General features: G+C 48.4%; 1 protein-coding gene across 1 annotated transcript in view; it reads right to left on the bottom strand.

Moving 5' to 3' along the window:
- Nucleotides 1-1,669: 1,669 nt before the first annotated feature.
- The window catches only part of CDH19 (cadherin 19), a 1,234,526-nt gene continuing 1,223,933 nt past the window's right edge, over nucleotides 1,670-12,262 (bottom strand). Inside the window, exon 12 of the mRNA XM_086965550.1 lies at nucleotides 1,670-2,526. Within this exon, the coding sequence (XP_086821676.1) occupies nucleotides 2,021-2,526 (506 nt within the window). The 3' untranslated portion in view covers nucleotides 1,670-2,020. The remainder of the gene's footprint in view (nucleotides 2,527-12,262) is intronic.

Below are 12,262 nucleotides of genomic sequence, written 5' to 3'. Positions count from 1 at the left end.
TAAGGGCAGATGGCATACTCTGTCACAAAAGCGAAGGAGTATCCCCTATACCGCATCCCAAATCTTGTACACAATATTACAAGTGCCATAGGTTACAATGCATTTGTAACAGCACAGAGACATCCTCCACTTTTGTGAAGGAGTATACCCTCAGCCACACTCTAAATTACAGCCCTAAGTAAATAAGGGCCTAATTACAACACAGTGGTGAAGTGTGTTGTTAAGCCAAGAAGGCTACGACACTTTAGAAATGCAGGGCTTCACCATATTCAAAAGAATATGGTGCAAACCTGCGTTTCCTCCTGCGGTGGTGCTAAATTTAGCAGCCTAGCACCAACCCAGGTTCCCTTGCAGCATACTGCAGGTTGTCTGGATTGAGGGGAAGATTGTTTATGTGCAGGAGTCTCCTTTCCTGCATATAAACAATCTTTAAATGGCACTTTGTAACTTTTATGTGCGCTGCTTAATGCAGCACATATAGAAGATATAAAATGTCTTTTTTTTTAATGATTTTTTATGTGTAGGAAGGGAGACCTTCCTTCACATAAACAATCATTGGCGTTTTGCTGTTTCCATGTGTGTTACACAAAGCAGCACACAAGGAATCAGGAAAAAATAGGAGAAATGAAACATTTCTCTTTGTTGTACCAGGGTAAGACCAGGTTTTCCCTGGTCCTAATTGTGGCGCCTCCCTTGTAAATAGGGGGCAGTGCCAGAATCAATGGGTGTTGCAGTGGAACACCCACCGCAACACCCATTGCCCTCCCCTTTCACGCTAAGTACAGCGTGAAAGGGTGCCTAATTTACAAGGCGGTGTTAAGCCACGTTAAGTGGCTTAACTCTGCCTTGTGAATAAGGCAAAGCCCCTATCACCACAACAACATCACTTTTAGTGATGTTGTGGTGGCGATAGGTCTTGTAAATATACCCTAAGCGTTCGCCGGGTCTCCAAAGACAGGTGCAGAGAAGATTGCTGTCCCTATATCGCCCTGCCTCAATCTGCAATCTGTGGAACAATCTTTGCCCCTGGCTTGCATATCTAGCTGCATTTGTTATGTTTGAGGTATGCCTCTTCTGCTTCAGGCAGTTGAAGGAAAAATGCTTGACAACTGACTTCTACTTGAGAACTCGTCATAGTTTCACTTATTCAACAGCAGCAGCAGTTACATTATTTTACTTCTTAAAACTAATAATTCACTGAAAATAAGTTTAAAGTCCTAGCCAGAAGAGCACAAAACCAATATTGGAGTCTAATTCGATTTTCACTGGATAACACAGGATCATCTTCTGAGGAGCTCTCATAACATAAAAGTGTTTTACAATCGTATTATCTAATGTTAACGATAACATTTAATGGCCACCAGCTTAGCATTTTAAGGATCTTTAATACCTTAACAGTAAAGTAAGGCAGTGCTGTTAATTTTATATTCTCTCTGCGGAGTGGGCGGCGTGGGTGCTGGGAAACCAGTCATTTGGTAAGCCCTTAAGAAAAGGACAAATGTCGTGGCATGTATTTAGTTTTATGCAGTATGCAGCAAAAGAGGGTATATATAGCTCTTGAAATGAACATCGATGCAGAACTTACCTCATTTCACTCTGCCCTTTTCCATTCAATTACATAGACCAGAAATTACCACTTACATTTACTTACGGCTGAATATCCCATTTACTGTATACTTCAAAAGACAGATTCACGTTTATTGGCAAATTGGCACTAAAAATACAGTTTCTCCTTTTTACATTGAACGCTAAACTGGCATATGCATTTATAGACTTATAATAAAAAATAAATACAATAGAAAGCGTGTATATAATGTCACGATTTGTTCTACTTTTTAAAATACACGAGCACGACACTGACATTGTGCATGGAACACGAGCAAAACAATCGAAGAATTTTAGCTTTGGTGGTTATATTAAACCAACTAGTGTTTGTTTAGATATTTCCAGTGTTTATAAAGCTTGATCAAGCCTCCCGGGGTCAGATTTGACAAACTTTCTAAACAATTGTCTGTCTCTCTCACATATTTTTTGCTTGGGTCTCTTGAGTTTCTTTGGGTCGAAACATGGCGGCGAGCTCTCTGAAGTGGGGCCCCCACGTGGCAATGTCATCACGGGTCAGATTGAGGTCAGAGGGGAAAGACTCCAATGAGCTCAGGGATCCAGTCGGTGAGCCCGCCCCCTCGTAGGCGTACATGTGCAGGCAATCGAAGGGAGGCGCGCAAGGGTCTGTATTGGCTTCGTGAAGTTTTTCTCTTATAAATTCTCTGAACACATCACTGTCAGGGCCCAGCCTCAAGGACATGCGGTACAGGCTTTGAATTTCTGTGGTTATTTGCCGTCTTTTCTTTTGTGTTCGCATGACAGGGTGGGTCCTCAGCTCGGCAATATCAAATGCATCTGTGTCCTCTTCTCCGCCCCCTTCATCATCATACCTGACAATGTTTTCTCTGAAACCTTCTCCTTTTTCTGCAAACTGTGACAGCTTCCTCCGCTGCCTCACAGCCAGAGCCAGCAAGACAAGAACTGTTGAGAAAACACAGCGGAGTTAACGTATGACAAGGGAAGTGTCAGCACTTATGGAGTGCGAAAAGGATTCACATTTCAAGAGTCGAAATAATGAGTGCTTCATATGCATTTATAGTGCTATCAGACCAGGAATTTCAATAATTTATTAACGTCAGCCAGCATCCATTCGACAGTGTGTGTATGCATCATACCATGAAATAAGTTTTAATCAACCATAACAACAACATCTAAAAGCAAATCAAGCGTAAAATAAACTATACCTATTCTTTATTGATCCATAGAAACATCAATGCTATTAGTGCATGCTTGCGGGGAGCAGAGTGGGGCTAATTTTAAACACGTTTCTACAAAACCAACATGCTTTCTTTAAGACGTTTTTCTATTGGTTGTGTGTGTTTTTCGGTTGATCAGTGAGTGGCTGAATGTTGGAGTCAAATGATGGATAAGTGTATGGATGGTGAGTGACTGGGTCATGAATGGTTTAATAAATGAGCGAGTGATTAAGTGCGTGACTGGATGAGTAAGTACTGGGGCGAATGGGTGAGTGAATCATGAATGGATGAAGGGGTGAGGTATCCATGGGCTTATGGGTGAATTAATTAGTGTGCGAGTCCCTTGGTGGATGAGTGAATAGCATGTTGAGTAACTGGATGGAAGGACAAGGTAGGTGCTGTGTTGGTTGGAGTCTCATTGGTGACAGGTGGATGCTCATCCTCCACACTGCTGCCTTTCGATCAGTGGTCCATGTACTCACTCTTGCTTCCAAAAGTTTGCTCATTTTACAGTCACTTACTCACCTTTCTACGCAATTCATGAAATTACTTATCAATGATGTCCTTTACGCACTCAAAATAAAAAGCCTTAACTATTGGCATTGTCAATGATTGTGGCAGTGGCCTTCATTTAGGACTCATTTTCAAAGGATTTGCGATTAGTACCCTAGTTGTCATTTCCTCAGAAATTCACTGGAATCCAGGTGCTGTTCAGTCTATGCTCTGTCACTTCCTGGTTGTTTGGCTTTGCCTTCCTTGGATCGAAGTAGGGCTCCCACAACACAAACTCCTCACCACCTCATGAAGACATAGGTATGCTGTACTGCAAGAAGATCTCCACCCTCCTCATCATCTGATGCTGTGAGATCCCTAAAATGTCTCAGATGAACTTGACCATAAACCGGAGCTTGGACAGAAGCATTTCAAAATTATAAGCACAGTGGCAATGTTGCAAACGAACTTGCCTGTCTTTATGTGTAAGACTTCCGTTGCGTTTTTTGATTTGCCCTTGATTTGTGCTTATTGTTGTATAACGTTACAAAAAACAATTTGATGGACAGAATGTAGATCAATGTCTTACATTCACCCCGGTACAAGGATCTGGGCCTACATCCATCGTTTTTTGCACTCCACACCACCCTGGGTTAGATAATGGCTTTATGCAAATCAGCTCTGACCCTGTGCCCCATGGGAACAGTCCAGTCCGAACTACACAGCCATAGCTTTCCCAGACCGGAATCAAGCATCCGAGGACCGGACCGGTTTCGAGGTAACACCTCTCATCAGCCCGGCTAGCTTGACTCCAGTGGTGTGGAGGCTCTGGGACCCACGTCTGAGCTACCCCAGTACACTCAGGGAGAAAATTACAAAAAACAATTTGATGGACAGAATGTAGATCAATGTCTTACATTCACCCCAGTACAAGGATCTGGGCCTAAATCCATCGTTTTTGCACTCCACACCACCCTGGGTTAGATAATGGCTTTATGCAAATCAGCGCTGACCCTGTGCCCCATGGGAACAGTCCAGTCCGAACTACACAGCCATAGCTTTCCCAGACCGGAATCAAGCATCCGTGGACCGGACCAGTTTCGAGGTAACACCTCTCATCAGCCCGGCTAGCTTGACTCCAGTGGTGTGGAGGCTCTGGGACCCACCTCTCTGAGCTACCCCAGTACACTCAGGGAGAAAATTACAAAAAACAATTTGATGGACAGAATGTAGATCAATGTCTTACATTCACCCCAGTACAAGGATCTGGGCCTAAATCCATCGTTTTTTGCACTCCACACCACCCTGGGTTAGATAATGGCTTTATGCAAATCAGCTCTGACCCTGTGCCCCATGGGAACAGTCCAGTCCGAACTACACAGCCATAGCTTTCCCAGACCGGAATCAAGCATCCGAGGACCGGACCGGTTTCAAGGTAACACCTCTCATCAGCCCGGCTAGCTTGACTCCAGTGGTGTGGAGGCTCTGGGACCCACGTCTGAGCTACCCCAGTACACTCAGGGAGAAAATTACAAAAAAAAAATTGATGGACAGAATGTAGATCAATGTCTTACATTCACCCCAGTACAAGGATCTGGGCCTAAATCCATCGTTTTTTGCACTCCACACCACCCTGGGTTAGATAATGGCTTTATGCAAATCAGCTCTGACCCTGTGCCCCATGGGAACAGTCCAGTCCGAACTACACAGCCATAGCTTTCCCAGACCAGAATCAAGCATCCGAGGACCGAACCAGTTTCGAGGTAACACCTCTCATTAGCCCGGCTAGCTTGACTCCAGTGGTGTGGAGGCTCTGGGACCCACGTCTGAGCTACCCCAGTACACTCAGGGAGAAAATTACAAAAAACAGTTTGATGGACAGAATGTAGATCAATGTCTTACATTCACCCCAGTACAAGGATCTGGGCCTAAATCCATCGTTTTTTGCACTCCACACCACCCTGGGTTAGATAATGGCTTCATGCAAATCAGCTCTGACCCTGTGCCCCATGGGAACAGTCCAGTCCGAACTACACAGCCATAGCTTTCCCAGACCGGAATCAAGCATCCGAGGACCTGACCGGTTTCGAGGTAACACCTCTCATCAGCCCGGCTAGCTTGACTCCAGTGGTGTGGAGGCTCTGGGACCCACATCTGAGCTACCCCAGTACACTCAGGGAGAAAATTACAAAAAACAATTTGATGGACAGAATGTAGATCAATGTCTTACATTCACCCCAGTACAAGGATCTGGGCCTAAATCCATCGTTTTTTGCACTCCACACCACCCTGGGTTAGATAATGGCTTTATGCAAATCAGCTCTGACCCTGTGCCCCATGGGAACAGTCCAGTCCGAACTACACAGCCATAGCTTTCCCAGACCGGAATCAAGCATCCGAGGACCGGACCGGTTTCGAGGTAACACCTCTCATCAGCCCGGCTAGCTTGACTCCAGTGGTGTGGAGGCTCTGGGACCCACGTCTGAGCTACCCCAGTACACTCAGGGAGAAAATTACAAAAAACAATTTGATGGACAGAATGTAGATCAATGTCTTACATTCACCCCAGTACAAGGATCTGGGTCTAAATCCATCGTTTTTTGCACTCCACACCACCCTGGGTTAGATAATGGCTTTATGCAAATCAGCTCTGACCCTGTGCCCCATGGGAACAGTCCAGTCCGAACTACACAGCCATAGCTTTCCCAGACCGGAATCAAGCATCCGAGGACCGGACAGGTTTCGAGGTAACACCTCTCATCAGCCCGGCTAGCTTGACTCCAGTGGTGTGGAGGCTCTGGGACCCACGTCTGAGCTACCCCAGTACACTCAGGGAGAAAATTACAAAAAACAATTTGATGGACAGAATGTAGATCAATGTCTTACATTCACCCCAGTACAAGGATCTGGGCCTAAATCCATCGTTTTTTGCACTCCACACCACCTTGGGTTAGATAATGGCTTTATGCAAATCAGCTCTGACCCTGTGCCCCATGGGAACAGTCCAGTCCGAACTACACAGCCATAGCTTTCCCAGACCGGAATCAAGCATCCGAGGACCGGACCGGTTTCGAGGTAACACCTCTCATCAGCCCGGCTAGCTTGACTCCAGTGGTGTGGAGGCTCTGGGACCCACGTCTGAGCTACCCCAGTACACTCAGGGAGAAAATTACAAAAAAAAATTTGATGGACAGAATGTAGATCAATGTCTTACATTCACCCCAGTACCAGGATCTGGGCCTAAATCCATCGTTTTTTGCACTCCACACCACCCTGGGTTAGATAATGGCTTTATGCAAATCAGCTCTGACCCTGTGCCCCATGGGAACAGTCCAGTCCGAACTACACAGCCATAGCTTTCCCAGACCAGAATCAAGCATCCGAGGACCGGACCGGTTTCGAGGTAACACCTCTCATCAGCCCGGCTAGCTTGACTCCAGTGGTGTGGAGGCTCTGGGACCCACGTCTGAGCAACCCCAGTACACTCAGGGAGAAAATTACAAAAAACTATTTGATGGACAGAATGTAGATCAATGTCTTACATTCACCCCAGTACAAGGATCTGGGCCTAAATCCATCGTTTTTTGCACTCCACACCACCCTGGGTTAGATAATGGCTTCATGCAAATCAGCTCTGACCCTGTGCCGCATGGGAACAGTCCAGTCCGAACTACACAGCCATAGCTTTCCCAGACCGGAATCAAGCATCCGAGGACCTGACCGGTTTCGAGGTAACACCTCTTATCAGCCCGGCTAGCTTGACTCCAGTGGTGTGGAGGCTCTGGGACCCACGTCTGAGCTACCCCAGTACACTCAGGGAGAAAATTACAAAAAACAATTTGATGGACAGAATGTAGATCAATGTCTTACATTCACCCCAGTACAAGGATCTGGGCCTAAATCCATCGTTTTTTGCACTCCACACCACCCTGGGTTAGATAATGGCTTTATGCAAATCAGCTCTGACCCTGTGCCCCATGGGAACAGTCCAGTCCGAACTACACAGCCATAGCTTTCCCAGACCAGAATCAAGCATCCGAGGACCGGACCGGTTTCGAGGTAACACCTCTCATCAGCCCGGCTAGCTTGACTCCAGTGGTGTGGAGGCTCTGGGACCCACGTCTGAGCTACCCCAGTACACTCAGGGAGAAAATTACAAAAAACAATTTGATGGACAGAATGTAGATCAATGTCTTACATTCACCGCAGTACAAGGATCTGGGTCTAAATCCATTGTTTTTGCACTCCACACCACCCTGGGTTAGATAATGGCTTTATGCAAATCAGCTCTGACCCTGTGCCCCATGGGAACAGTCCAGTCCGAACTACACAGCCATAGCTTTCCCAGACCGGAATCAAGCATCCGAGGACCGGACCGGTTTCGAGGTAACACCTCTCATCAGCCCGGCTAGCTTGACTCCAGTGGTGTGGAGGCTCTGGGACCCACGTCTGAGCTACCCCAGTACACTCAGGGAGAAAATTACAAAAAACAATTTGATGGACAGAATGTAGATCAATGTCTTACATTCACCCCAGTACAAGGATCTGGGCCTAAATCCATCGTTTTCTGCACTCCACACCACCCTGGATTAGATAATGGCTTTATGCAAATCAGCTCTGACCCTGTGCCCCATGGGAACAGTCCAGTCCGAACTACACAGCCATAGCTTTCCCAGACCGGAATCAAGCATCCGAGGACCGGACCGGTTTCGAGGTAACACCTCTCATCAGCCCGGCTAGCTTGACTCCAGTGGTGTGGAGGCTCTGGGACCCACGTCTGAGCTACCCCAGTACACTCAGGGAGAAAATTACAAAAAACAATTTGATGGACAGAATGTAGATCAATGTCTTACATTCACCCCAGTACAAGGATCTGGGCCTAAATCCATCGTTTTTTGCACTCCACACCACCCTGGGTTAGATAATGGCTTTATGCAAATCAGCTCTGACCCTGTGCCCCATGGGAACAGTCCAGTCCGAACTACACAGCCATAGCTTTCCCAGACCGGAATCAAGCATCCGAGGACCGGACCGGTTTCGAGGTAACACCTCTCATCAGCCCGGCTAGCTTGACTCCAGTGGTGTGGAGGCTCTGGGACCCACGTCTGAGCTACCCCAGTACACTCAGGGAGAAAATTACAAAAAACAATTTGATGGACAGAATGTAGATCAATGTCTTACATTCACCCCAGTACAAGGATCTGGGCCTAAATCCATCGTTTTTTGCACTCCACACCACCCTGGGTTAGATAATGGCTTTATGCAAATCAGCTCTGACCCTGTGCCCCATGGGAACAGTCCAGTCCGAACTACACAGCCATAGCTTTCCCAGACCGGAATCAAGCATCCGAGGACCTGACCGGTTTCGAGGTAACACCTCTCATCAGCCCGGCTAGCTTGACTCCAGTGGTGTGGAGGCTCTGGGACCCACGTCTGAGCTACCCCAGTACACTCAGGGAGAAAATTACAAAAAACAATTTGATGGACAGAATGTAGATCAATGTCTTACATTCACCCCAGTACAAGGATCTGGGCCTAAATCCATCGTTTTTTGCACTCCACACCACCCTGGGTTAGATAATGGCTTTATGCAAATCAGCTCTGACCCTGTGCCCCATGGGAACAGTCCAGTCCGAACTACACAGCCATAGCTTTCCCAGACCGGAATCAAGCATCCGAGGACCGGACCGGTTTCGAGGTAACACCTCTCATCAGCCCGGCTAGCTTGACTCCAGTGGTGTGGAGGCTCTGGGACCCACGTCTGAGCTACCCCAGTACACTCAGGGAGAAAATTACAAAAAACAATTTGATGGACAGAATGTAGATCAATGTCTTACATTCACCCCAGTACAAGGATCTGGGCCTAAATCCATTGTATTTTGCACTTCACACCTCCCTGGGTTAGATAATGGCTTTATGCAAATCAGCTCTGACCCTGTGCCCCATGGGAACAGTCCAGTCCGAACTACACAGCCATAGCTTTCCCAGACCGGAATCAAGCATCCGAGGACCGGACCGGTTTCGAGGTAACACCTCTCATCAGCCCGGCTAGCTTGACTCCAGTGGTATGGAGGCTCTGGGACCCACGTCTGAGCTACCCCAGTCCACTCAGGGAGAAAATTACAAAAAACAATTTGATGGACAGAATGTAGATCAATGTCTTACATTCACCCCAGTACAAGGATCTGGGCCTAAATCCATCGTTTTTTGCACTCCACACCACCCTGGGTTAGATAATGGCTTTATGCAAATCAGCTCTGACCCTGTGCCCCATGGGAACAGTCCAGTCCGAACTACACAGCCATAGCTTTCCCAGACCGGAATCAAGCATCCGAGGACCGGACCGGTTTCGAGGTAACACCTCTCATCAGCCCGGCTAGCTTGACTCCAGTGGTGTGGAGGCTCTGGGACCCACGTCTGAGCTACCCCAGTCCACTCAGGGAGAAAATTACAAAAAACAATTTGATGGACAGAATGTAGATCAATGTCTTACATTCACCCCAGTACAAGGATCTGGGCCTAAATCCATCGTTTTTTGCACTCCACACCACCTGGGTTAGATAATGGCTTTATGCAAATCAGCTCTGACCCTGTGCCCCATGGGAACAGTCCAGTCCGAACTACACAGCCATAGCTTTCCCAGACCGGAATCAAGCATCCGAGGACCAGACCTGTTGTTTTTGCATATTCCGCCCTAAGTGCGCTGGGGATGCCCAGACGTGGGTCCCAGGCACTCCACACCACTGGAGTCAAGCTAGCCAGGCTGATGAGAGGTGTTACCTCGAAACCGGTCCTCGGATGCTTGATTCCGTTCTGGGAAGGACATGGCTTTTGTAGTTCGGACTGGACTGTTCCCATGGGGCACAGGGTCAGAGCTGACTTGCATATCGCCATTGTCTAACCCAGGGTGGTGTGGAGTGCAAAAAAACGATTGATTTGGGCCCAGATCTTTGGACTGGGGTGAGTGTGTGACATTGATCCACATTCGGTCCATCACCTGTTGTTTTTGCATATTCCGCCCTAAGTGCGCTGGGGATGCCCAGACGTGGGTCCCAGGCACTCCACACCACTGGAGTCAAGCTAGCCGGGCTGATGAGAGGTGTTACCTCGAAACCGGTCCGGTCCTCGGATGCTTGATTCCGTTCTGGGAAGGACATGGCTTTTGTAGTTCGGACTGGACTGTTCCCATGGGGCACAGGGTCAGAGCTGATTTGCATATCGCCATTGTCTAACCCAGGGTGGTGTGGAGTGCAAAAAAAACGATGGATTTGGGCCCAGATCTTTGGACTGGGGTGAGTGTGTGACATTGATCCACATTCGGTCCATCACCTGTTGTTTTTGCATATTCCGCCCTAAGTGCGCTGGGGATGCCCAGACGTGGGTCCCAGGCACTCCACACCACTGGAGTCAAGCTAGCCGGGCTGATGAGAGGTGTTACCTCGAAACCGGTCCGGTCCTCGGATGCTTGATTACGTTCTGGGAAGGACATGGCTTTTGTAGTTCGGACTGGACTGTTCCCATGGGGCACAGGATCAGAGCTGATTTGCATATCGCCATTGTCTAACCCAGGGTGGTGTGGAGGGCAAAAAAACGATGGATTTGGGCCCAGATCTTTGGACTGGGGTGAGTGTGTGACATTGATCCACATTTGGTCCATCACCTGTTGTTTTTGCATATTCCGCCCTAAGTGCGCTGGGGATGCCCAGACGTGGGTCCCAGGCACTCCACACCACTGGAGTCAAGCTAGCCGGGCTGATGAGAGGTGTTACCTCGAAACCGGTCCGGTCCTCGGATGCTTGATTCCGTTCTGGGAAGGACATGGCTTTTGTAGTTCGGACTGGACTGTTCCCATGGGGCACAGGGTCAGAGCTGATTTGCATATCGCCATTGTCTAACCCAGGGTGGTGTGGAGTGCAAAAAAACGATGGATTTGGGCCAAGATCTTTGGACTGGGGTGAGTGTGTGACATTGATCCACATTCGGTCCATCACCTGTTGTTTTTGCATATTCCGCCCTAAGTGCGCTGGGGATGCCCAGACGTGGGTCCCAGGCACTCCACACCACTGGAGTCAAGCTAGCCGGGCTGATGAGAGGTGTTACCTCGAAACCGGTCCGGTCCTCGGATGCTTGATTCCGTTCTGGGAAGGACATGGCTTTTGTAGTTCGGACTGGACTGTTCCCATGGGGCACAGGGTCAGAGCTGATTTGCATATCGCCATTGTCTAACCCAGGGTGGTGTGGAGTGCAAAAAAACGATGGATTTGGGCCCAGATCTTTGGACTGGGGTGAGTGTGTGACATTGATCCACATTCGGTCCATCACCTGTTGTTTTTGCATATTCCGCCCTAAGTGCGCTGGGGATGCCCAGAGGTGGGTCCCAGGCACTCCACACCACTGGAGTCAAGCTAGCCGGGCTGATGAGAGGTGTTACCTCGAAACCGGTCCGGTCCTCGGATGCTTGATTCCGTTCTGGGAAGGACATGGCTTTTGTAGTTCAGACTGGACTGTTCCCATGGGGCACAGGGTCAGAGCTGATTTGCATATCGCCATTGTCTAAACCAGGGTGGTGTGGAGTGCAAAAAAACGATGGATTTGGGCCCAGATCTTTGGACTGGGGTGAGTGTGTGACATTGATCCACATTCGGTCCATCACCTGTTGTTTTTGCATATTCCGCCCTAAGTGCGCTGGGGATGCCCAGACATGGGTCCCAGGCACTCCACACCACTGGAGTCAAGCTAGCCGGGCTGATGAGAGGTGTTACCTCGAAACCGGTCCGGTCCTCGGATGCTTGATTCCGTTCTGGGAAGGACATGGCTTTTGTAGTTCGGACTGGACTGTTCCCATGGGGCACAGGGTCAGAGCTGATTTGCATATCGCCATTGTCTAACCCAGGGTGGTGTGGAGTGCAAAAAAACGATGGATTTGGGCCCAGATCTTTGGACTGGGGTGAGTGTGTGACATTGATCCA

This window comes from Lissotriton vulgaris, chromosome 4_1 (genome assembly GCF_964263255.1).
Source record: "Lissotriton vulgaris chromosome 4_1, aLisVul1.2, whole genome shotgun sequence".
NCBI classification, from domain to species: domain Eukaryota; kingdom Metazoa; phylum Chordata; class Amphibia; order Caudata; family Salamandridae; genus Lissotriton; species Lissotriton vulgaris.
This window is presented reverse-complemented; position numbering and strand designations above follow the sequence as displayed.